This window comes from Erinaceus europaeus, chromosome 10 (genome assembly GCF_950295315.1).
Source record: "Erinaceus europaeus chromosome 10, mEriEur2.1, whole genome shotgun sequence".
NCBI lineage: Eukaryota > Metazoa > Chordata > Mammalia > Eulipotyphla > Erinaceidae > Erinaceus > Erinaceus europaeus.
Genome location: NC_080171.1, coordinates 101,285,220 through 101,311,337, shown reverse-complemented (window position 1 = coordinate 101,311,337; position 26,118 = coordinate 101,285,220). Strand labels below are relative to the sequence as shown.

The 26,118-nt window shown below is 46.1% G+C and overlaps 1 protein-coding gene across 7 annotated transcripts; it reads left to right on the top strand.

Annotated features, from left to right (window-relative positions):
- The first annotated feature begins 1,718 nt into the window (after positions 1 to 1,718).
- Positions 1,719 to 24,302, top strand: KYAT1 (kynurenine aminotransferase 1). Of its 7 annotated transcripts, none has more exons than XM_060200363.1 (14): positions 1,719 to 1,835; positions 2,019 to 2,180; positions 5,484 to 5,542; positions 10,200 to 10,347; positions 14,875 to 15,024; positions 15,111 to 15,197; positions 15,320 to 15,448; positions 18,769 to 18,889; positions 20,494 to 20,570; positions 20,687 to 20,776; positions 20,890 to 21,076; positions 21,158 to 21,237; positions 23,599 to 23,771; positions 23,867 to 24,302. In XM_060200363.1, exons 2-13 carry the CDS (start codon positions 2,085 to 2,087, stop codon positions 23,767 to 23,769), a joined length of 1,395 nt encoding a protein of 464 aa, XP_060056346.1. In that variant the 5' UTR covers positions 1,719 to 1,835; positions 2,019 to 2,084; the 3' UTR covers positions 23,770 to 23,771; positions 23,867 to 24,302. The 7 variants fall into 7 exon arrangements, with proteins under 7 accessions (XP_060056346.1, XP_060056350.1, XP_060056351.1 ...); XM_016189982.2 differs by having other exon boundaries at positions 1,725 to 1,815; positions 23,720 to 23,771; XM_060200364.1 differs by having other exon boundaries at positions 1,725 to 1,815; positions 23,685 to 23,771.
- The last annotated feature ends 1,816 nt before the right edge of the window (positions 24,303 to 26,118 follow it).

Genomic DNA, 26,118 nt, shown 5'->3' with positions numbered 1-26,118 from the left:
TGTGACCCTGGCCCAGAGCCTGGGGTACTTATCTGCAAGGTTCTGTCTAGGGTCAACCAAAGGCAAAAAATGCAACTGGATCTCCACCTGCAGGGGGAAAACTTATAAGCTGTGAAGCAGGTCTGCAGGTGTCTTTCTGTCTCCCCCACCTCTCAATTTCTGTCCGTCCTATGTAATAAAATGAAAGGAAGAAAGAAAGGAAAAGAGAGAGGGGGAGGGAGGGAAAGGCCAGGTGGTGATGCACCCAGCTAAATGCACACACGACAGTGTGCTAGGATCCATTTCAAACCCCTGACCCTACCTGCAGGGGGAAAACATCTCTCTGTCTCTGCCCCACTATATCTTCCCCTACCCACTCAATTTCTCTGTCTCTAGCCAATAAATAAATATATATATATATTTTTAAATAAATATATTTATTAAAAGAGAGAAAGAAGGGAAGAGAAGGGAAGGGAAGGTTGGTTAAAAAACAAGAATATGGGAGTTGGGCGATAGTGCAGTGGGTTAAGTGCATGTGACGCAAAGCGCAAGGACCGGCATAAGGATCTCGGTTCAAGCCCCCAGCACCACACCTGCAGGGGAGTCGCTTCACAAGTAGTGAAGCTGGTCTGCAGGTGTCTCTTTTTCTTCCCCTCTCTGTCTTCCCCTCCTCTCTCCATTTCTCTCTGTCCTATCCAACAACAATGACATCAATAACAACAATAATAACTACAACAATAAAATAAGGGCAACAAAAGGGGATAAATAAGTAAATATTAAAAAAAAAAGAATGTGTGGTCTGGGAGGTGCTGCATGGATAAAGCATCGGACTCTTAAGCATGAGGTCCTGAGTTCAATCCCCAGCAGCACATATAGCAGAGTGATGTCTGGCTCTTTCTCTCTCCTCCTAGGTTTCTCATAAATAAATAAATAAATGAAATATTTAAAAATAAATACATAAATAAGAAGAATGTAGCTGGTATGACAGCTCCTAGGGAAGGATTGTCACACCCTCCAAACTCCTGTCTCTGGCCAGTTTTTGCTTTTCTTAACCTCAGAGAGTTTGTCAGTTTTTGTTTGTTTGCCTGGTTGGTTTTTATCTTTGTTGTTGTTTTACCAGAATACCACTCAGCTCTGGTTTATGGATTATAACTGGGACCTCAGAACCTTAGTCATGAAAATCCTTTTGCATACCCATTATGCTATTTTCCCAGTCCTCCTGACCTTTTTTTTTTTTTTTTGCCTCCAGGCTATTGCTGGGGCCCAGTACCTGCACTGCAAATCCATTGCTCCTGGAGGCCATTTTTCCTATTTTGTTGCCCTTGTTGTTGCCCTTATTATCGCCACTGTTATTGGACAAGACAGAAAGAAATCAAGAGAGGAGAGGAAGACAGAGGAGGAGAGAAAGACAGACACTTGCAGACCTGCTTCACCACCTGTGAAGCGACTTCCCTGCAGGTGGAGAGCTGGGGGCTCCAGCCGGGATCCCAACTCTGGTTCATGGGCTTTGCACCATGTGCGCTTAACCCACTGTGCTACCACCTGCCCCCGCCCACAACATTTTTACCTCAGGAAAAGAAGGGTGCAAAGTTCTAGCATGTTTGACAGCTTTAATAGGTGGTTGCCCCCTGACAACTGGGGTGTAGTTCAAAAGTCGCTTCATTCACATAACAAAAGACTTTTCTTACTTTCCACTCAAGTGTGGAAAAACTGTGAGCAGAAAGAAGTAGACAAAGACTGCTGACTGCTGGGAGAAATACATCTGTTTTGTTACTGATCACAGCACCACACAAGTCATCCATAATTTCATCTGGGTCATTTGACTTTTCATCAACAGTGACGTACATTTTGAAAAGGTCACTCTGGCTGCTAGGTGTGTGTGTGTGTGTGTGTGTGTGTGTGTGTGTGTGTGTCTCACAAGGGTAGCTGTGAGGACTAAGAGACTAAAAGATTATCATGCAACAAAGCTCCTGTCCCTTACTGCCCAGCCTAGCACACTGTGGCCAACCATTCAATAAATACTAGCCTTTTCTGGGCAGGGTGCTCTCTTCCCTTCTCCTCTGCTCCTGGAGGAGAAGCCATCAGTGCCCTTGGCTCTGGGAAGCATGTTCAGGAATGCCGCAGCCATCTCTTTGCACCTGGTGGGGCTCCTCCAGGGAAAGAAGGCTGGAGCTTCTGTCACCCGACACTTGCACCAGACTGTAAGTGCTCTAACCCCTCTTCTGTCACTGCATGCCAAAGTCTTGATTTCACAACTCTGCATCAGCTTCCTCTTTCAGAAAGCCTTCCCTGACTGCCTGGCTATGGGTCCCTGCCATGTAGCTGTGCACTGAATAGTTTGCTTGGTGCTACTGTCTTCCCATTATCTCCTGTGGCAGGTCTCACTCATATCCATACTTGGAGCACGTTGTACCAAAGCCTAAACGCCTGTACCATTTCCTTACTTACCCAAGTAGGGTGTCCCCCATTTTTGTCTCCTTCCTAAAAATCATTCAACTCCTTTTACCTCTGTGTCCCCCTGTACTTTATTTATTTGCCAGCACTGCTCAACTCTGGCTTATGGTGGTGCTGGGGATTGAGCCTGTGACATCAGAGCCTTAGGCACTAAAGTCATTTTAAGTAACCATTATGCTATCTCTGTACTTCTCTATTCCACCCCCATCCTGGCCCTCTTCAAATTTCCCCTACTCTAGCCTCCACTCCTCACTGTCCCACTGTCCCTGACATCTCTTCACTTTATAGCTTAAAGGTTTCTGTTTCAATTGTAAGCTTCCTTTATTTATTTTTTAATCAATTTTTGAAAAATTAAAAAAAAATTTTGGGGTCAGGAGGTAAGGCAGTGAGTTAAGTGCACATGGCACCAAGCACAAGGACCTGTGTAATGATCCCAGTTCAAGCCCCAGCTCCCCACCTGCAGGGGGGTCGCTTCACAAGCAGTGAACAGTTCTGTAGGTGTCTACATTTCTCTCCCCTCTGTCTCCCCTCCTCTCTCGATTTCTCTCTGTCTTATCCAACAACGACAGCAATAACAACAACAATAATAACAATAACAATAAAACAATAAGGGCGACAAAAGAGGAAAAAATAGCCTCCAAGAGTAGTGGATTCGTAGTGCAGGCAATGAGCCCCAGCAATAACCCTGGAGGCAAAAAAAAAAAAGGTAAAAATCTTTATTTATTTATTATTGGATAGAGAAGGAAATAAATTAAAAGGGGAGGGGCAGATAGAGAGAGAAAGAGACAGAAAGACACCTGCAGCTCTACTTCACCACTCCTGAAGCTTCCCCCTGCAGGTGGGGAGCAGGGACTTAAACCTGTGTCCTTGTGCACTGTAATATGTGCACGTAACCAGGTGTGCCGCTACCTAACCCCATTTATTTATTTATTTATTTATTTATTTATTTATTTATTTATTTATTATTTGCTCCCAGGGTTATCTCTGGAGCTCAGTGCTTGCACCACGAATCCACTGCTCTTAGAGGCCAGTTTTTCTAATTTTAATGCCCTTGTTGTTGTTGTGATTATTATTGTTGTTGTTACTGTTGTTGTTGAATAAGACAGAGAGAAATCGAGAAAGGAGGGAGAAAAAGATAGGAGAGGAGAAAAAGATAGACACCTGCAGGCCTGCAGCACAGGTCAGCATAACGCCTGTAGTTATCACTCACCTTTCCTATATTTCAGAAAAAATAATTAATTAAATAGTTGGGCCCTGAGGAAGAGCTTACTGGTAGGGTGTCTGCTCTGAATCCCTGCATCCTTTGTGGTGCCACTGCACCAGAGGCAGCTCTGATCTGGTGCCCCTCCCTCTATTTCTAGCTCTGTATCACCATAAACCAGAGCTGAGCAGTGCAGTCACTACAAGTGAAGACTATCCCCTGTGGGGAACCTGGAGTCCAGGCTTTTCTCAGGAGTCCTGCCCTCCTGACCAGGTCCATCCAGCTGTCTTCAATCTCAGGCAGCAACCCAGCTCTCCAAGCTTCTCTGAGCCTCAGTGCCTCCATCCTCAGATGGGGGTGACATGACAACTCCACAGTGTGATTAAAACTGTGGTCACAGGAAGGGCTCATTTCCCAGCCCCAGCAGATGGCTGGCAACAAAGTTAGTTCTGATTCCTGCTACCCTCTTCTTCTTCTTCTTCTTCTTCTAGCGTTTGCCCTTCTTCCGTAGCCAGTCAACAGCATCAGGTTGAAAGCCGTCAGGAGCTGCTTGTTGCTGGCTTTGAAAGTGACTGGGATCCATGTGGATTCAGTCGGCTAGGAAGGATCGTCAGTTTCCCCAATGAATGGGTACTCACGGGATGCACCACGGGAAGGTCGATCCAGTGCAACCCTGCTCCCCTCTGAGCCTCACCAAGACAAAGCACAGGAAAGTTCTGGGGCTCCTGTCACACCCATGGGGTTCAGTCCCCTGAGCCTATCCCAAGGCAGAACAAGAATCAGCATGTAGGGAGTCGGGTGGTAGCATAGCGGGTTAAGCACAAGTGGCGCAAAGCACAAGGACCAGCGTAAAAATTCTGGTTTGAGCCCCCAGCTCCCCACCTGCAGAGGAGCCGCTTCATAAGCAGTGAAGCAGGTCTGGAGGTGTCTATCTTTCTCTCCCCCTCTCTGTCTTCTCCTCTTCTCTCCATTTCTCTCTGTCCTGTCCAACAATGATGACATCAATGTTATAGATTGTTATTATTGTTTTTACAATAATAACTACAACAATAAAACAACAAGGGCAACAAAAGGGAATAAGTAAATAAATATAGTTTTTAATTTTTTATATATATTTATTTTCCCTTTTGTTGCCCTTAGGTATTTTTTTAATTGTTGTTGCAGTTATTATTGTTGTTGTTATTGATGTCGTCGTTGTGGGATAGGACAGAGAGAAATGGAGAGGGGGAGAGAAAGAGAGACACCTACAGACCTGCTTCACCGCCTGTGAAGCGACTTCCCTGGAGGTGGGGAGCCGGGGGCTTGAACCAGGATCCTTATGCCGGCCCTTGTGCTTTGTGCCACACGTGCACTTAACCTGCTGCTCTACTGCCCGACTCCCAGTAAATAAATATTAAAAAAAAAAAAAAAATCAGAATGTGGCTGAGTCTGCATTTGCTGTGTGAACTTAAACATTTAACTCCCTGCCAAGCTCTTCCCTTTTCTCTTCCTTGAAATGGGCCCTCTTGGATTGTTCAGAGAACTGAAAGATCTTAGCAAGCTTTCTATCAACAGAAACTATACCTGCTGGTGTTGCCTTCAACTTTCCTCTGCTTCCCCCCACCCTTCCTCTTGATGAAATTTTAACTGGGTTGATTCTGGGCTGCTTTTCTGGACACTTGGAACTTGGGGCAAGTGGATGCTTGTGGAAGGTGGAACAGGACCAACAGGGCTGGCTAGAGCCTGCGTGGAAAACCAGCTGTGGCCCTGCCCTAGGCTTCTGGGGAGTGGCTAGGGAGGAGCCACTGCCACCCACAAAATGGGCCAGGCTGCACCTCCCAAACTGACAGTCCCTTTGTTCTGTTTCTAGTTTACCATGGCCAAACAGATGCAGGCTCGAAGACTGAAAGGACTGGACTACAACCCATGGTGAGCTGGGCAGGGCTAGGGAGATGTGTGGCTACCACTTTTGGCAAGCTGGGGAGCAGTGCAGGGTGGTTCCTAGGTTTGCTATAACTCTGAATTGTCCTGGGCAACACCCCTGGGTGAGTGAGGCTTAGCGTGTCCCCCTGCTTGGCTGTGGCTGTAGGGACCATGACCCACCAGCACTGACCTGTAGCTCTGAGCTGCATGATGGAGGGAATTGCATGTACCTAGGAGAACCTTGAGAAAGGTGAGTCAAACTTGGTGGAATTTCACTAACAATAAAAATTCTTGAGGCCTGGGTGTAGCCTAGTGGATAACAGTGTTGGATTCCCAAGCCTGAGGTCCTAAGTTCAGTTTCCATTATCTCATGTGCCAGAGTGATGTTCTTCTTTCTCTCTCTCTCTCTCAATAAATAAATAAAGATTTAAAAAATTATTTATTTACTTATTCCCTTTTGTTGCCCTTGTTGTTTTATTGTTGTAGTTATTATTGTTATTGTTATTAATGTTGTTGTTGGATAGGACAGAGAGAAATCAAGAGAGGAGGGGATGCTACCGCCTGATTCCCATTTTTAAAGATTTTGTATATTTATTAGTGAAAAAAATAGGAGGAGAGAGAATGAGCCAGACATCACTCTGGTATATGTGCTGCCAGGAAGCAAACTCAGGGTCTCATGCTTGAGAGTCCGATGCATAATCTACTGCACCACTTCCCACACCACATAAATAAATAAATCTTAAAAAATAAATAAATAAAAGTTCCCAAGCATTTCTCTTTTTTTCTTTTTGTTTGTTTATCTGTTTGTTTTGTTTTTTATCTTTTGCCTTCAGGGTTATATTCGGGGCTAGGTACCAGCACTACAAATCCACTGCTCCTAGTGACCACTTTTTCCATTTTTATTGGACAGGTGAGAGAGAAATTGAGAGGGTGGGGGGAGATAGAAAGGGAGAGAAAAAGACACCTGAAGTTCCGGTTCGCTGTTTGTGAAGCATCCCTGCTTCAGGTGGGGAGCTGGGGGCTTGAACCCAGATCCTTGAGTGGGTCCTTGCGCTTAGTACTGTATGTACTTAACCGGGTGTGCCATCCTCCCCCCTCTCCCCCCTAGCATTTCTCAAACGTTCCTGAAGGCTAGATTAGAATAGCACAGAGTAGGAAGTTAAATGCTGCAGTAGATTCCACTAGGAGGGTCATGCTAATTCTGTGCTGGTGCTTCACAGATACAAAGTAGACTTTATTTGGAACTGGTAGCTCACCAGGTAGTGTGTATGCCTTCCTATGCTGTGGCTCTAGCCCTGGCACCTCATGGAAGTTCCTGCTACTTGGGGTTGGGTTCTCTCTCTCTCTCTCTCTCTCTCTCTCTCTCTCGCTTTACCAGAGTACTGATCAGCTCTGGTTTATGGTGGCATGGAAGATTGAACCTGAACTTTGGAGCCTTAGGCATGAAAGTCTCTTTGCATAACCATTATACTATCTACTTTAGACCACCACCACCACCCCACCCCACCCCCCCCTGTGAAATATGCATTACCAAGGTCTCAGCTCCACAAAAATATAATGAATTTTTTCCTGGGGCTAGGAGGTGGGTCACCTGGTTAAGCACACATATTACCATGTGCAAGGACCCGGTTTTGAGCCCCTGCTTGTGGGATGCTTCACAAATGAAGCAGGTCTACAGGTGTCTATCTCCTACCCTCTCCCACTCGTCTATCAGTTTCTCTCTGTCCTATCAAAATAGAAGGAGAGAGAGAAAGAAATGCCCGCGGAAATGGTGAATTCATAGTATAGGCACTGAGCCCCAGCAATAACCCTAGAGGCAAAATAAAAACTGAAAAAAAGAAGGGGGCCACACAGTAGTGCAGTGGGTTAAGCACACATGGTGCAAAGCACAAGGACCTGCATAAGGACCGGTGTAAGGATCCCAGTTCGAGCCCTCAGCTCCCCGCCTGGAAGAGGGGTCACTTCACAGGCAGTGATGCAGTCTGCAGTCTTTCTCTCCCCCCTCTGTCTTCTCCTCCTCTCTCCATTTCTCTCTGTCCTATCCAATAACAACAACAATAAACAAAAAAGGCAACAAAAAGGAAAAAAATAGCCTCCAGGAGCAGTGGATTCATAGTGCAGGCACCAAGCCCCAGCGATAAGACTGGAGGTAAAAAAATTAATTAATTAATTAAAAAAATAATAATAAAAAGACTTCCGCCCCAACAAGTACCATCAGGGGCTTGGTACTTGTGATATGAGTTAATGTTCCTCATAGGTTTTCCTCCTCTTTTTTTTTTTTTTCAGCAATTTTATGCTTTATTCAGGAAAGTTGAGAACATTTATTTGCTAGGCTAAGAGAGAGAGAAAGAGAGGAGCCCCCTTGCTCACATCTCGTTAGAGGCCCACCTAGGCAAGAGAGCAAAAGACAAAAAGAGAGAAGCCCCTCAGAGCTCTCACTCAATGTTGATGGGCGCTCACACAGGGCTGAGAGCAACTAAGAGAGAGGAAGAGAGAGAGAACAAAAGAAAGAAAAACATCTTACTCACACGGTGACCTATGCAGAGAGCCTCTTTCTTTTCTTTTTTCTTTATTGGAGGATTATTGGTTTACAGATGACAGTAAAATATAATAGTTTATATATGTATAACATTTCTCAGTTTTCCACATAACAATCTAGCCCCCCCCTTTTTAAACCAGTGCACTGCTCACTCTACCTTATGGTGGAGCAGGAGACTGAACCTGGGACCTGGAGCCTCACATATGAGAGTCTGTTTGCATAACCATTATGCTATACCCGCTTCCCATTTCCTCTTTCTTCTCCTCTTTTATTATTTTTTTTAAAGAATTAAGAGGTAGGGAGTCGGGTGGTAGTGCAGCGGGCTAAGTGCACGTTGTGCAAAGCACAAGGACTAGCATAAAGATTCCGGTTAGAGGCCCTGGCTCCCCACCTGCAGTTATTTTATTTTATTTTATTTATTCATTTATATTGGCTAGTACAAAGATAAATTGAGAAGGAAGGGAACATAGGGAGAATGGGGGGGTGATAGCACAGCAGGTTAAGTGTACATGGTGCAAAGCGCAAGGACTAGCATAAGGATCCCGGTTCAAGCCCCTGGCTCCCCACTTTCAGGGGGTCACTTCACAAGCGGTGAGGCAGGTCTTCAGGTGTCTATCTTTCCCCCTCTCTTGTCTTACCTCCTCTGTTGATTTCTCTCTGTCCTATACAACAACAACAATAATAACAACAATGATAAACAACAAGGGTAACAAAAAGGAAAAAAATGGCCTCTGAGAGCAATGGATTCCTAGTTCAGCCACTGAGCCCCAGCGATAACCCTGGAGGCAAAAATAAATAAATAAATAAATAAATAAATAAATAAATGAGGGGGAGGGTATATAGCATAATGGTTATGCAAAGAGACTCATGCCTGAGGCTCCAAAGTCCCAGGTCCCACACCACCATAAACCAGAGCTGAGCAGGACTCTGGTAAAAATAAATAAATAAATAAATAAATAAATAAATAAATAAATAAATAAATAAAAGACAAGCGTGCCCCATTAGTGCACACATTACTATTACCCCGGTTCAAACTCCCAGTCCCCATCTGCAGGGGGAAAGCTTTGTGAGTGGTCAAGTAGGGCTGCAAGTATCTCTCTATCTCTCTTCCTCTCTGTCTTCTCCTTTCCCTCTCGATTTCTGGTGGTCTCTATCCAATAAGTAAATAAAGACAATAAATAATAATAAATAAATAATATATATAAAAAATACCACATGTAAAGTTTTCCCACTGCAGGTGTGGACTGGGAGGTTGAACCTGGATCCTTGAACATTGTAACATGTGTGCTCAACCAGATGCACCACCACCCAGCTCCCCACTTTTACTTTCTTTCTCCTTTCTTTTTTTTTTTTAATAGTAATACGAAGGATATTTTTACTATCTTTGTAAAGTAACAATAACTAAATTAAATATTGCGTTGCAGCAAATAGGACATTTCAAACAACCCAAGTACATTAATCTATATACAAACAGCCTTTCTTTCTCCCTCCCTTCTTTTCTTTCTTTCTTTCTTTCTTTCTTTCTTTCTTTCTTTCTTTCTCTCTTTCTATGACAGAGAGAGAACAAACCAGAGCAGCACTCTGGTACATGGGCTACCAGAAATCGAACTCAGGACTTCATGCTTGATAGTCCTGCGCTTTATCCACTGTGCTCCCCAGCCCCCTGCAAACCCCTAAGCTGATTTCTTACTCTGGATCATGGTCCAGAAAATCTGAAAGACCCTAAACTGAGACATGCAGTTGGCACTCCCAAGTGGCTGGTCCATCTCATAGCATGGGACCCTCACAAAAATATTGACCAGGGCTGAGGTCAGTTGTCCAGTACTGGAAAGCACACAGGGGTGGTCTGGGAGGTGGTGTGATGGGTAAAGTATTGGACTCTCAAGCATGAGGTCTTGAGTTCAGTCTCTGGCAGTACAGGTACAAAGTGATGTCTGGTTCTTTCTCTCTCCTCCTATCCTTCTCATCAATAATTAAAATCTTTATTTAAAAAAAGAAAAGGAAAGGAAGAATGTAGGGCACCTGAAACAAGGTATGTGTTCTGACCAACTCAAAAGCAAGAGGAACTCCAAATTGGGGTGGAGGGAAGATAGGGCTGGGACTGACTCTCTCCTTCTCACCCAGGGTGGAGTATGCCAGACTGGCCACTGAGTATGATGCCGTGAACCTGGGCCAAGGCTTCCCTGACTTCGCACCCCCAGACTTTGCTCTGGAAGCCTTCCAACATGCTGTCAGTGGGGACTTGATGCTCAACCAGTACACCAAGGCCTTTGTGAGTCTTCAAGCCTCTCCTGGGGCTTTGGGCATAGACCTCTGAGGAGGTCTTGGGGGAGGGAAGGGCAGGCCATTCTGGGTGCCAGGAACAGAGTTTAGAATATTCAGTCTGGCTATTGCTCTCCATTCAATGAGTGTCTCCTCTGTTCCCAGCCTAGAGATGGCTCATGGTCTGGGAGAAGACAGGCATAAATAAATAAAACACAAAGGCAGTTGATATGCTGTGGAGGTTGAAGATGGAGTGCCTGGGAAATGGGCAAACGGGATAAAACCTGAGATCAGAGAAGGCTTCCTAGAAGAGGTATTATCTAAGCAGAGTCCTGAAAGAGGAGCTGCTGACTTGAGATTCAAAACTCTACAAAGGGTGGTCTGGGAGGTGGCACAAAGGATAAAGCATTAGACTCTCAAGCATGAGGTCCTGAGTTCAGTCCCCAGCAGCACATGTTGGTATCTGGTTATTTCTCTCTCTCCTCCTATCTTTCTCATAAATAAGTAAATAAATAAATAAATAAATAAATAAATAAAATATTTTTTAAAAAGAAGGCTCTACAACGGGAGCCAGGTGGTGATGCACTAGGGTGAGTGTACATGTTACAATACACAAGCCCCTGGACCTACTTGTATTGAGAAAAGTCCGGAGAGGTGAAGCAATACTACAGATGTCTCTCTTTCTCTCTACCTCCCTATCTCCCCCTTCCATCTCAGTTTCTCTCTGTCTCTATATAATATATGAATACATAATTTAAAATATATATATTAAGTCGTCCAGGAGGTGGCGCAGTGGCTAAGGCATAACTCTCAAGCATGAGGTCCTGAGTTCAATCCCTAGCAGCACATATACCAGAGTGATGTCTGGTTCTCTCTCTCTCTCTTCTATCTTTCTCATTAATAAATAAAACCTTTAAAAAAGTTAAATCAAAAATATATATTTAAAAAACTTGTACTTTTATTTAAAAAAAACTTTTATTTATTCATGTCTGGAAATTGTGAGGATGTGGTTGAGCTTGACAGGGCTTGACCTGAGGAGTGTGTCTATCCTGTTAGTCTCTCTCTGTACCGAGAGGTTGACCAAGGAGGGACAGGAGTAACCCCAAAGGTGTGCCTCGTCTTATCAGACTCCCTACCTCACAAATACCCTGAATTCATGATACTATGGCCATTAGATAAAAAGATGGGGGAGATGTCGGGAAATTGTGCTGATGTGGTTGAGCTCGGCAGGGCTCACAAAGCACCGTGCATTCCTGATACTGTGGCCTATCTACATAATCATTGTTTTGCCTGAAAGAACCCCACCCATTCCATTCCTTTGATCTGTCTTCTTTCTACCCTCAAGACTCTCCCTACCTGCAGGGTAGTATTTTTTTTTTTCTCTCTCTTTTTTTTTTTTCCTTTTCTTTTTTTTTTTTTTTTGATTTTTTTTTTTAATTTTATTTAAGAAAGGATTAATTAACAAAACCATAGGGTAGGAGGGGTACAACTCCACACAATTCCCACCGCCCAATCTCCATATCCCACCCCCTCCCCCGATAGCTTTCCCATTCTCTATCCCTCTGGGAGCATGGACCCAGGGTCATTGAGGGTTGCAGAAGGTAGAAGGTCTGGCTTCTGTAATTGCTTCCTCGCTGAACATGGGCGTTGACTGGTCGGTCCATACTCCCAGTCTGCCTCTCTCTTTCCCTAGTAGGATGGGTCTCTGGGGAAGCTGAGCTCCAGGACACATTGGTGGTGTCTTCAATCCAGGGAAGTCTGGCCGGCATCCTGATGACACCTGGAACCTGGTGACTGAAAAGAGAGTTAACATACAAAGCCAAACAAATTGTTGAGCAATCATGGACCCAAAGCTTGGAAAAGTAGAGAGGAAGTATTAGGGAGGTACTCACTGCAAACTCTAGTATACTTCTGCTTTCTTACTTTGGTGCCATACTCCAAACTCAGTCATTTTCTGCTTTGCGTTTCTACTTCTTTTTTTTTTTTTTTTTTACATGCATAACGTTCCCCAGATTCCCATTTAGCAATACAACCCCCACTATTTCATTCATCATTTTAGAAAAGAAAACACAAGTCGAACCTGAAATGGAATTGGAGTATTATACCAAAGTAAAAGACTCTGGGGTGGGTGGGTGGGTGGGGAGAATGCAGGGTAGTATTGATCCTACCAGTTAAAATCCTCCCAGCAGTTGCTAAGGAAGTTTCTACCTCTTCCCGGGGGCGTGCTCTCTGGGTTGGAGAGAACTCGACTGGAGCCAGCCTATGCTGCTACTCACTCAGTTGTGCGAGTAAGATGATTCAGGAACAGACACGTGGTGGCAAGACAATGCAATATGTTTATTGATCAGAGAACCAAGGTTTTTAAAGGGTAGACCTGGAAGTGGCAAGTCGGAAATGGAAATAGCTAGGAGGGGTCGGAGAAAGGCAAAAGGTGTCTCTTTCTCTCCATCCTGTCTGTCTTCCCCTCCTCTCTTGATTTCTCTCTGTCCTATCCAACAACAAACGACATCAACAATAACAATAACGACCACAGCAAAACTACAACAACAAGGGCAACAAAAGGGAGAAAAAATGGCCTCTAGGAACAGTGGATTCATGGTGCAGGCACTGAGCCCCAGCAATAACCCTGGAGGCAAAAAAAAAAAAAAGATCACAGCGAAATAGATCATTTGGCCAGTGCATTGCTTTGCCATGTATGTGAACCAGGTTCTAGCCTGTCCTACACCACACTGAAAGAAGCTTCCATGTTGTGGCCTCTTTCACTGTGTCTCTCTGCCTTCTCTATATCTATCAAAAAAGAAATAAAGGGGGGACAGGGGTCTGTGAACCTGGCAGAGCACATATTTTACCATCTGCAAGGACCCAAGCTTACATCTCCTTTGCCTACCTTCAAGTGTAAAGCAATGCTGCATATCTCTCTCTCTCTTTCCTTCTCCCTCTTCCTACCGATTTATTTATGCCTGTCAATGAAAGAAAGAAGAAGAAAGGAAGAAAGGAAATGGCTATCAGGAGTAGTGGTGGACTTGTCATGTAGGCACTGAGCCCCAGCTGTAACCCCAGTGCCCAAAACAAACAAACAAAAAAAATCACAGAGAAAATATTTGCTAGTCCTTGGAGTAGAACACTGAGTCTTAAAATTGAATAAATCATTCTGTTCTCTCCAAGATAAACACTGCCAGCAGTTCACTAATTTACTGATGAGCATTTAGATAACTATTTATCCACTTTTTGAATGTTTGACGTCCAGTATGCAAAATATGTACTCTACCACCAACCTATATTCCCAGATTATATTTTTGAAATAATTTTTTTATATAATATTTATTTATTGGATAGAGACAGTCAGAAATCGAGAGGGAAGGAGAGATAGAGAGGGAGAGAGACAGAGACACCTGCAGCTCTGCTTCACCACTCGTGAAGCTTTCCCCCTGCAGGTGGGGGCTGGGGGTTCAAACCCAGGTCCTTGTGCACTGTAACATGGGCGCTCAACCAGGTGCACCACCACCCAGCCCCTGAAATAATTTTTTAAATGTCTTTATTGGGGAATTAATGTTTTACATTTGACAGTAAATACAATAGTTTGTACATGCATAACATTTCCCAGTTTTCCATATAACAATACACCCCCACTAGACCCTCTGTCATCCTTGGATCTGTATTCTCCCCACCCACCCACTCCAGTCTTCTACTTTGGTGCAATATACCTGAAATAATTTTTAAAGACTTATTTATTACATATCAGGGAGGGAGACAGAGAGAGATAGAGGGAAAGAGACAGAGTAAGACACCAGACCCCAACTCGGGGACATGTGGCACCAAGGATCAAATCAGGAACCTTGGGCAGGTAAGTCTGAAGCTTTACCAGTTGAGCTGTTCTCTGGCCGAATATGAGTTTCATTTATTTATTCATTAATAACAGGAGAAAGAGAAAATAAGAGCATCACTTTGGCATATTTGATGCTAGATGTCAAACTTGGGACATGCATGCAAGCTTGGCACTCTATCTGTTACATGGTCTCCCCATCCAGGCTTGACTTCTTTACTACTTCTCCTCCTCCTCCTCTTCCTCCTCTTCCTCCTCATCCTCTTCCTCTCCCTCCTCCTCCTTCTGCTACTGGGGATGAAAAATGTGTGGGGACTGGGAGATAGCCTACCCAGTAGAGCACACACTTTACTATGTACAAGGACCCCATCTGAGCTCCTAACCACCTCATGGATGCACCATGCAGAGGGGAAACTTCACAGTAGAAAGCAGTGGAATGGGGCTCTGCTCTCTCTCTCTCTCTCTCCTCTCCTCTCCTTTCTCTTTCTTTCTTCACTTCCTCTCTGTCTCTCACTCTATAGCTGGAAAAAGTACAGTCTGCCAGGAGCAGTGGGATTGTGCAGGAACAAAGCCCTAGTGGTAACAACAGCAACAAAAACCCTCCCCCATAGGAGCTGCCTGTGTCCCCCAGCCTACTGCTGGAATTGCTGAGTGCTTCTGAGTAGGAAGGTGGGCAGAGGCTGAGCAGGGCGTCTGATCCTTGTGTCTTGGCAGGGTTACCCACCACTGACGAAGATCCTGGCTAGTTTCTTTGGGAAGCTGCTGGGACATGAGCTAGACCCACTCACAAACGTGCTGGTAACTGTGGGTGCCTATGGGGCCCTGTTCACAGCCTTCCAGGCCCTGGTGGATGAAGGTGATGAGGTAAATGGCATGGCCGGGGCTGGAGGGGGCCAATGGGTGTGAGGGACCTGGGTCCTGCTAACCCAGATCACCTCCCTTTGGACTAGGTCATCATCATTGAGCCCTTTTTTGATTGTTATGAGCCCATGACACTGATGGCAGGTGGCCGCCCTGTGTTTGTGTCCCTGAAGCCGGTAAGGATGCTGGCCCAGGTGTGGGTGGGCGGGGGGGGGGGGCAGCTGTGTGCTGGCTTGGGATCCCAGCAGGTGAGGAGGAGAAAGCAATGGAAGTGATTCTCTCCCATCCCCTTGTGCAGAGTCCAACCCGGGATGGGGAGCTGAATTCCAGCAGCAACTGGCGACTAGACCCCGATGAGCTGGCCAGCAAGTTCACTCCTCACACCAAGGCTCTCGTGCTCAACACCCCGAACAACCCTCTGGGGAAGGTACTAGGGGGTCCGCTGCTGTGCTGGGGCCTCTTTAGATGGCATCAGGCCCAGATTTATTTATTTATTTTATTTATTTATTTTTTTATTTTTTGTCTCTGGGGTTATTGCTGGGGCTCGGTGCCTGCACCATGAATCCACTGCTCCTGGAGACCATTTTTTCCTCCCTTTTATATCCCTTGTTGCTGTAGCCTTGTTGTGGTTATTATTATTGTTGTTGATGCCGTTTGTTGTTGGATAGGACCGAGAGAAATAGAGAGAGGAGGAAAAGACAGAGAGGGGGAGAGAAAGATAGACACCTGCAGACCTGCTTCACCACCTGTGAAGTGACTCCCCTGCAGGTGGGGAGCAGGGACTAGAACCGGGATCCTTACGCTGGTCCTTGCACTTTGCGCCACGTGCGCTTAACCCGCTGCTCTACCACCCGACGACCCCCTAGGCCCTGCTTTCTTACTGACTTGCTGTCTGGGAGCCTCAGCTACTGCTTCTGCTAAATGGGAGTGACAGAGGTCCCAGGGGATCCTAGGATCAGGGCAGGAATCCCCCGGGGAGGAGAGCAGTTGCCTCCCCATGACCCTGAAACACTGACTTCACTGCTCAGCATTTTCTCCTCTCTAAAAGGAAAACACAAGGGCCGGCAGGATAGCTCACCAGGTAGGGCACATGCCTTGCCATGCACACAACTCAGATTCCAGCCCTAGTCCCACATGGGAAGGTCCTTGGCACTGGAGGAAGGTCTGGTGCTCTGGCACCTCTCCTTCTGTTTGTCGACCTGAATGAAAAATGGCCCAGAGTGGTGAGATCCTGTATGCATGAGGCCCGGGCTCTGCAGAAAATAATCAAAATGGAAACATAGCAGAAGCCATTAGGAGAGGACTAGACAGGAGAGTGGAAGTCTGCTTACCATCTCTAAGAGGAAGGAGAGCAGCTTACTGTAGCTAATGTAGCTTCTTACTGGCTTTTGGCACCAGGAATATGTGGCCAAGAGATTTAAAAACCTGGCTCTTGTGCCCCCACCATGAATATTCTACAAAGAGGGACACAAATTGGTAGGCAAGGAATGTTTATTTAAAAAGGAGAGAGGATGGTATCAGCGGATGCAATATTATTCAGTATGAATTAAGAGAAGCATGCAGGAAAGTGTGCCCCACCCAAACTAAAAAAAAAGAGAGAGAGAGGAGAAAAAAGGAGGGGAGAGCAGGGCAGGCAGTAGCACACCAGGCTAAGTGCACATAGTGTGAAGCACAAGGACGTGCACAAGGATCTGGGTTTGAGCCCCCCAGTTCCCCACCTGCATAGGAGTTGCTTCATAAATGGTGAAGTAGGTCTGCAGGTGTCTATCTATCTTTCTCTTTTATTATTAAATATTTTTATTTATTATTGGATAGAGACAGAGATAAATTGAGAGGGGTGGGGAAATAGAGGGGGGAGAGACACCTGTTGCCCTGCTTCACCACTTATGAAGCTTTCTCTCTGCAAGTGGGGACCAGGGGTTTGAACCTGGATCCTTGTGCACTATAATGTGTGTGCTTAACCAAGTGCACCATCACCTGGCCCCAGGTGTCTATCTTTCTCTCCCCCTCTGACTTCCCCTCCTCTCTCGGTTTCTCTCTGTCCTATCCAAAAAGTCAAGAAGAGTGGATACAGGAGCAGTAAATTCGTAGTGTAGGCACCGAGCCCCAGCATTGGCCCTGGAAGCAAAAAAAAAAAAAAAAAGGGGGGGCTTGGGAGGGAGAGGCAGTGGCACACCTGATTAAGTGCATGCATTATAGTGTGCAAGGACCCAGGTTCAAACCCCTGGTCCCAATCTGCAGGGGGAAATCTTCATGAGTGTTGAAGCAGGGCTGCAGGTGTCTCTCTGTCTCTCTCCTCTCTATCTCCCTCTCCCCTCTCAATTTATCTCTGTCTTGATTCAATAGTAAATAAACTATATATATGGAGAGCGAGACCCCCAGTCCCACAGGGAAGGAAATGCAGATGGGCAAACTCCAGGAGGAGGGCTAGCTGCCCCTGGGAATATGTGGACACTTCTTTACCTGACATGCTAATCATCAACTCCACTCTCTGGAGATGTTTTGGGAGGCAGGGCTGAGTCTTCCAAACTCCTGATCCAGGCTAGGTCTTGCTGGTGGCTGGTCCACACTCACAAACTCACCCAAACTTGCCTTATTAGAACAAAAAGTGATTCTAGGTGTTTTTTTTTTTAATATTGAGTTTTGTTTTATATATTTATTTATTGAATAGAGACATGGAAATTAATAGAGGAGGGAGAGGTAGAGAGGGAGAGAAAAAGAGACACACCTGCAACACTGCTTCAGCACTCATGAAGCTTCTTCCCCCCGCAGGTGGGGACCAGCAGCTTATACACAGATCCTTGTGTATGGTAATGTGTGCGCCGTACCCAGTGCATCACCACCCAGTCCTCTAGTGCTTGTCATGTAGGAATGTACAAGGGTTGCTGAGGGCCAAAAGATAGACTGTCAGCTAGGCCATGTGCTTTGCCATGTGTTCGACCCACATTTGAATTATGACACTACACAGTAGTGCCATGGCACCAAGCTCTGAGGCTGTGGTCTCTCGCTCTCTTTCTTTATCTCTATCTAAATGAGAAAGTCAGCACAGGAGCAGTGAAATTGTGCATACATAAGGCCCTCATTCTGCAGGAAAAAAAGATTAAAAATGAACAAGAAAGAAGGAAGGAAGGAGAGAAATAAGAGGGGTCAGGTGGTAGTGCAGCGGATTAAATGCACATGGCACAAAGCACAGTAACCTGTATAAGGAAGCCAGTTCAAGCCCCCGGCTCCCCACCTACAGGGAGGTCCCTTCACAAGGAGTGAAGCAGGTCTGCAGGTGTCCGTCTTTCTCTTCCTCTTCTCTCACAATTTCTCTCTGTCCTATCCAACAACAACAATAATAACAGTAACAACAACAAGGGCACAACAAGGCCAACAGAATGGGAAAAATGGCCTCTAGGAGCAATGGATTCGAAGTGCAGGTGGGGGAGATCACATAATTGTTATGCAGACACTCATGCCTGAAGCTCTCAGGTTTCCAGGTTCAATCCCCAATACCACCAGAACTGAGCAGTGCTGTGGTACAAAGAAAGAAGAGAAGGAAATAAGAGTTTCAGGAATTGTGCACCAGGAATGGGGAAAGAAGCACAGAAAGCAATATTTCTGTTTTCTATTATTTCACAACAGACCTCAAAGGATCAGCAGTTTGGGAGGCCCAGTGGATTGGGGAGAACAGCTCTCAGCATGGGGTATAGTCCTGCCCTTCTGTGTCTGAGCAAAGGTCTCTGTCTGGGGTGGGGCCCACAGGTGTTCTCCCAGACAGAACTGGAGCTGGTGGCCAGCCTGTGCCAGCAGCACAACGTGGTGTGTATCAGTGACGAGGTCTACCAGTGGCTGGTCTTTGATGGGTGTCAGCACATCAGCATTGGTGAGCACCCCCTCTGGCTCAGACCCCCCAGACCCTCCCCCAGTACCCCCCCCATGACAGTGCCTGGAGTCCCACTGGGAAGTCCCACAGCCTTGGTGATTAGAACCAAGGAGTCAGACTTTTCTCTCAGAACAGGAAACACACCAGCACCTGCCTCCTGGGGTGGCATGAGAATGGGATGAAGTATTGACAGGTCCTCAGGGCCAGCAAGGCCTGGGAGATGGTATCATGGCTTGAGTATTGGACTTAAAAGAATGAGGTCCCAGGTTCTGTCCCCAGCATTGCATATGCCAAAGTGATACTCTGGCTCTTTCTCTCATGTTATTAAATAATTATTTAAATTAAAATAAATGTTGGCCAGCAAAAGAGCTCACTTGGATAGTATGCTGCTTTGCTATGTGCAAGACTTAGATCTGAGCCCAGCACCCAGCGTAATGAAGGAAGCTTCAATACTATGGTCTTTCTCTGCCTTATCTTAAATATATATATATATATATATATATATATATATATATATATATATTTAATTTTAAAAAATCATGGGGTGGGGTGGTGACACACCTGGCTGAGCACACATGTCACAATGCTCAAGTACCTGGGTTTGAGCCCCTGGTCCCCATCTGCAGAGAGAAAGCTTCACGAGTGGTGAAGCAGTGTTGCAAGTGTCTCTCTGTCTTTCTCTCCCTGTCACCCCCTTCCTTCTCAATTTCTGGATGTCTCTATATAATAATAAAGATTTAAAAAATAATTAAAAAAAAATATATATATATATGTGGGTAGGGGTAGATAGCATAATGTTTATGCAAAGAGACTCTCATGCCTGGGGCTCCAAAGTCCCAGGTTCAATCCCCCGCACCACCATAAGTAGTGCTCTGATGTTTCTCTGTGTTTTTCTCTCTCTGTATCTCTCTCAAAAATAAAATAAATAAAATAATTAAAAAATATATATATATAGAGAGAGAGGCTAGGTGTGGCACACAGTAGAACATATATGTTAAATCATGCAAAGACAGAGGTTCAAACCCCCAGTCTCCATCTGTGGGAGGGAAGTTTCACTAGTGATGAGCAGTGCTGCTGGTGTTTCTGTCTCCCCTTTCCCTCTTGATTTCTCTCTATCTCTATCAAATAAATAAATAGATATTAAAAAACCTCCTAAAAATCTATATGTACAACTTATCTTGAAAACGCCTGCTGTATCAGGCATATGGCCCAGGTTTGATCCCAACCAGACTGCACTGGGTGAAGCTGTATTGCTGCTGTCTTTCCCTCTCTCCCTCTGTCTCTCTTTATTATATATACTCCTTTTTAATGAGAGCAAGAACTAGAGATACAGAGAGAAAGACCAGAGCACTGCTCAGCTCTGGCTTAAGGTGGTGCTGGGGATTAAGCTTTGGACCTCAGAGCCTTAGACATGACAGTAAACATTATGTTGTCTCCCCAGCCTTGTTTCTCCCTTTGGGGGTGGGGAGTTGGCCTAGAGCAGTGCAGTGAGGACCAACTGAGTTCTACACTCAGCATGGAATGAAGTCCATGTGGTGAGGCGACCCCTCACACCACGCCACCCCTCCCCCATCTTAGCAGTTGCTCTCTTTGACTTTGGGCAGCCAGCCTTCCAGGCATGTGGGAACGAACCCTGACCATTGGCAGTGCCGGCAAGACCTTCAGTGCCACCGGTTGGAAGGTGAGCCCAAGAGCGTGTGGGACAGGCCCTCTGCCTGGGGTCTTCGGCAGGCCAGGCAGGCCTGAGACCTGAGAGACCTGGGAAGAACCTCACCCACTCCCTATGTTCCGGTCCAGGTGGGCTGGGTTCTGGGCCCAGATCATCTCATGAAGCACCTGCGCACAGTACATCAGAACTCGATCTATCACTGCCCCACGCAGACCCAGGTGAGGGGGGTAGGGGGACACCCGCTCAGGGAGCAAGGAAGGGGCAGCACTGGAGCCAAGTTGGCCCCCGCTGCCAGATTCTGTCAGACCAGAGTGTCCTCTGTCTTCCCCAGGCTGCCGTTGCTGAGAGCTTCGAGAAGGAGCAGCTGTGCTTCGGGCAACCCAGCAGCTACTTTGTGCAGCTCCCACGGGCTATGCAGCGCAGCCGTGACTACATGGCACGCAGCCTGCAGTCGGTGGGCCTGATGCCTGTGCTCCCCCAGGGAAGCTACTTCCTCATCACAGATATCTCAGGGTTCAGTGAGTGACACTGGCCAGCCAGGGCATGGGTTGGGGTGGTGTTGAACACTACCCAGGGTTCAGCATGGCCTTTGTCCCCAGAGAGTAAGATGCCAGACCTGCCCGGCGCTGCCAATGAGCCATATGACAGACGCTTCGTCAAGTGGATGATCAAGAACAAGGTCTGCCAGGGCCCTGGCTGTGGTGTCCAAATAGGGACTGAGGGGTTCCAATTCAGCTCAGCCTCTGTCCTGAGCCCCTAGTGTAGGGCAGCATCTTCTTTGGGGAAATGACAGCCTTTTTTTTTTTAACAGGATTTCCACTGGGGCTTTGTTTGCATGACTTTCCTGTTTATGATGACTGTGCCCCTCTTTATTTTTGATAGCGGGTGAGAGATAGAGAGAAAGAGAGAGAGAAAATGGGGGTGAGTGTATAGCATAATGGTTATGCAAAGAGACTCTCATGCCTGAGGCTCTAAATACCCAGATTCAATTCCCCACGCCACCATAAACCAGAGCTGAGCAGTGCTCTGGTAAAAATAATAATAATAATAATAACAACAAATAAAAATAAATAAAAACTAACTTGTAAAAAGAGAGAGAAAAGCAGGTTGGGCTGTAGCGCAGCAGGTTAAGCACATGTGGTGCAAAGCGCAAGGACCAGCATAAAGATCCTGGTTCGAGGGGAGTCAGGCAGTAGCGCAGCAGGTTAAGTGCAGGTGGCGCAAAGCACAAGGACCGGTGTAAAGATTCCTGGTTCAAGCCCCCGGCTCCCCACCTGCAGGAGAGTTGCTTCACAGGTGGTAAAACAAGTCTTCAGGTGTCTATCTTTCTCTCCCCCTCTGTCTTCCCCTCTTCTCTCGACTTCTCTCTGTCCTATCCAACAATAATGACAGCAATCACAACACATTAATAACAACAATAATGATGATAAAAAGGGCATGAAAAGGGAATGAATGAATAAATAAATAAATATCCTTGTTCGAGCCCCTGGCTCCCCAACTGCAGGGGAGTCGCATCACAAGTGGTGAAGCAGGTCTGCAGGTGTCTACCTTTCTTTCCCCCTCTCTGTCTTCTCCTCCTCTCGCCATTTCTCTCTGTCCTATCCAACAACAACAATAAAAAAGTAAGGGCAACAAAAATGAATAAATAAATAAATATTTAAAATGAGAGAGAAGAGAGTGAGACACCTGCAGCACTACTCTACCACTTGTGAAGAAACTTCCCTTCTGTAGGTGGGGACTGGGGCTTGAATCCAGGTCCTTGGTAGAGCACGTGACCAAGTGTGCTGCTGCCCAGCACCTGACAGCCTTTTGTTTTATTTTGGTGCCAGAGACAGAATCCATGCCTTCATACAAAGTTTGTATTCTGTCACTGAGTTACATGCCCAGCCCCTAGCTTTTTTTCTTTTTTCTTCTCTTTTCATTCTTTCTTTCCACCACTGGAATTTCACTAATCCAAGCAGACTTTTTCAGAGAGAGGCACTACAGCACCCAAAATTCCCCTAGTGCAGTGGGGATCAGGCATAAACCTGGGTCATTGTATGACAGAGCAGATTCACTGTTCAAGTGAGCTGTCTTGCCAGACACCCAGCCTCTTTTTTTTTTTTCTCCTCCTCCTCTTCCTTCTTTTTCTTTTTTTCTAGAGCTCTGCTCAATTCTGGTTTATGGTGGTGCCTGGTATTGAACGTGGGACTTCACACCCTCAGGCCTGAAAGACCTTTGCGTAGCCACTATGCCTTCCTAACCTGTTTCTAGTCGTCAGAGATGCCATGTGAGCTTCCAGAGATTCCTGCTCTGCCAGGACTTTAATCTTCTTATCTGTATAGTGAAGAGCTGACCCATCAACACTGAGACCCAGCCGATCTCAGATGTCTGAGTACAGAGCTTTCTTCCTTCCTTCCTTTCTTTTTTCTTTTTAAATTATCTTTATTTATTGGATACAGACAGCTAGAAACCAAGAAGGAAGGGGGAGGTAGAGAGGGAGAGAGACAGAGACACCTGCAGCCCTGCTTCACCACTCGTGAAGTTTCCCCCCTGCAGGTGGGGACTGGGGGCTTGAACCACTGTAACATGTGCACTCAACCAGGTGTGCCACCACTTAGTCCTCTAGAGTTTTTTTTAAATTTATATTTATTTTCCCTTTTGTTTCCTTGTTGTTTTTTATTGTTGTTGTGGTTATTATTGTTGTTGTTATTGGATAGGACAGAGAGAAATGGAGAGAGGAGGGGAAGACAGAGAGGGGGAGAGAAAGAGAGACACCTGCAGACCTGCTTCACTGCTTGTGAAGCGACTCCCCTGCAGGTGGGGAGCCAGGGGCTCGAACCGAGATCTTTATGCTGGTCCTTGCTATTTGCGCCATGTGCGCTTAACCACTGCACTACCGCCCGACTCCCTCTAGAGCATTTTCTTTACTGGGTCTGCCTTGCCCTGCCCACTCAGCCTTCATCTCTCTGCCAAGCACAAGAGGTTTGGGAGGATGTGCCCACTGACTTTGATGCAGCACCAGGAGGTGCTGCCCTGAAGCTAACTGCCCTGGCCTTAGCCCACAGGGCAGCCTCCCCACCTCTGTTCTCCCCACCCCTCCTGCCTGGAGGGGACCATGTGGAAACTTGACTGCCTTCTTCCCAGGGCTTGGCAGCCATCCCTGTCTCCATCTTCTTCAGCCTGTCTCATCAGAAGGACTTCGACCACTACATCCGCTTCTGTTTTGTAAAGGTAGCTGGATGGAGGGAGGGAAGATCTCCCCGAGATCCCAAGGGTATCCGCAGGGGTGTGGGTAAACGGGTAGGACCTGTTCTGCCTTGCTGCAGGATGAATCCACGCTCAAGGCCATGGATGAGAAACTGCAGAAGTGGAAGGAGGAACTCAGGCCCTGAAGTCCCTTGGCCCAACCTGCTTGTCCCTGTGTGCTCCACAGGGCCAGATTGGGGGTGGGTGATAGTAAGGACCCTACTCTACGGCAGGGGAAGAGCCCTCCTTTTGGTCCACATGGCCTTGTCTTCCTGGCTCAGAGAGGAAGGAAGGGCCTAAGCTGGAACTCATCACTGGGTCCTAGGATCCCTGTGGCCTCCCCAGTCCGGCAAGGGAGCACCCCTGAGTCCCAGTCCCAGCCTGGGACTGCCCTGGCCCCAGACTCTGGCACCTCCCCTTTATTTCCTTTTTTAATCTTGATCTTGGGAAATCAAATTTAGGCTTCAGTCATCAAGCCAATTATTTTTGCCTTAAATAAAGGTTTAAATTGTTCAACCCCTCTTGGCTTCTTCTGTTCCCACTTGTGTTGATCACTGGTGGGGTCTTTTTCTCAGAGTGAAGGCACTGCTCAAAGACCAGTCCCCTCTTTGTAATAAGCTCTTGTTATTATTGCTTCAGATATTATTATTATTCAGTAGACTTAGTTGTTTTATTTCTTATTGAATAGAGACAAAGAGAAATTGAGAGAGGAGTGGGAGATAGAGAGGGGGAGAGACAGACACCTGAACCTCTGTTTTACCACTTGTGAATTTTTCCCCCTACAGGGGCTTGAACCTGGATCCTTGTGCACTGGAATGTGTGCTCTACCTCCTTGCCCCTCAACAGATTTATTGACATATAAGAGAGAGAGAAGCAGAGTATGACTCTGGCACAATGCCGTGGGGTTAGGGCTCAAACCTGAGTCATACTATACAAATGAGCTATTATTTTATCAGCCTGGCTGGTTTGTTTTTTACACTAGAGATCAAAGCACTGCTTTTTATTTTTTTAACAAATTATTTTTAATATATATATTTATTTATTTTCCCTTTTGTTGCCCTTGTTTTTTTTTGTTTTTTTTTTTTATTTTTTATTTAAGAAAGGATTAATTAACAAAACCATAGGGTAGGAGGGGTACAACTCCACACAATTCCCACCGCCCAATCTCCATATCCCACCCCCTCCCCTGATAGCTTTCCCATTCTCTAGCCCTCTGGGAGCATGGTCCCAGGGTCATTGAGGGTTGCAGAAGGTGGAAGGTCTGGCTTCTGTAATTGCTTCCCCGCTGAACATGGGCGTTGACTGGTCGGTCCATACTCCCAGTCTGCCTCTCTCTTTGCCTAGTAGGGTGGGTCTCTGGGGAAGCTGTATTGCCCTTGTTTTTTATTGCTATTGTAGTTATTATTGTTGTTATTGATGTCATCGTTGTTGGATAGGATAGACAGAAATGGAGAGAGGAAGAGAAGGCAGAGAGGGGGAGAAAAACATAGACACCTGTAGACCTGATTCACCGCCTGTGAAGCCACCCTCCTACAGGTGGGGATTGGGGGGGCTTGAACCGGGATCCTTAAGCCGATCCTTAAGCCAGTCCTTGCGCTTTGCACCACGTGTGCTTAACCCGCTGCACTACCGCCCGACTCCCAGAAATTCTTTTCTTTTAATATTTATTTATTCCCTTTTGTTGCCCTTGTTGTTTTGTTGTTGTAGTTACTATTGTTATTGATGTCGTCATTGTTGAATAGGACAGAGAGAAATGGAGAGAGGAGGGGAAGACAGAGATGGGGAGAGAAAGAGAACACCTACAGACTTGCTTTACTGCTTGTGAAGCAACTCCCCTGCTGGTGGGGAGCCAGGGGCTCAAACCGGTATCCTAATGCCAGTCCTTGCACTTTGTGCCACCTGCGCTTAACCCGCTGCCACTGCCCAACTCCCTTTATTTTGTTTTTTGTCTTTTTTTTTAATATTTATATCAGGAGCTCCTAATTTTCTTTCTTTTTGTTTAAGATTTTATTTATTTATTAGTGAGAAAGATAGGAGTAGAGAGAGAAAGAGCCAGACATCACTCTGGTACATGTGCTGCCAGGGATTGAACTCAGGACCTCATGCTGGAAAGTCTAGTTCCTTAGCCACTGAGCCACCTCCCAGATCACTTTTTTGTCTTTCTTATTTATGTGTGGTACCAGAGATTGAACCCAGGACCTCAAATGTGCATGGATATGTCTACTGTTGAGCCATCTCCTGGCCTTGAAACCTTTTTTTTTTTTTTTTTTGCCTCCAAGGTTATTGCTGAGGCTTAGTGTAGGCACTGTGAATCTACTGCTCCTAGTGGCCT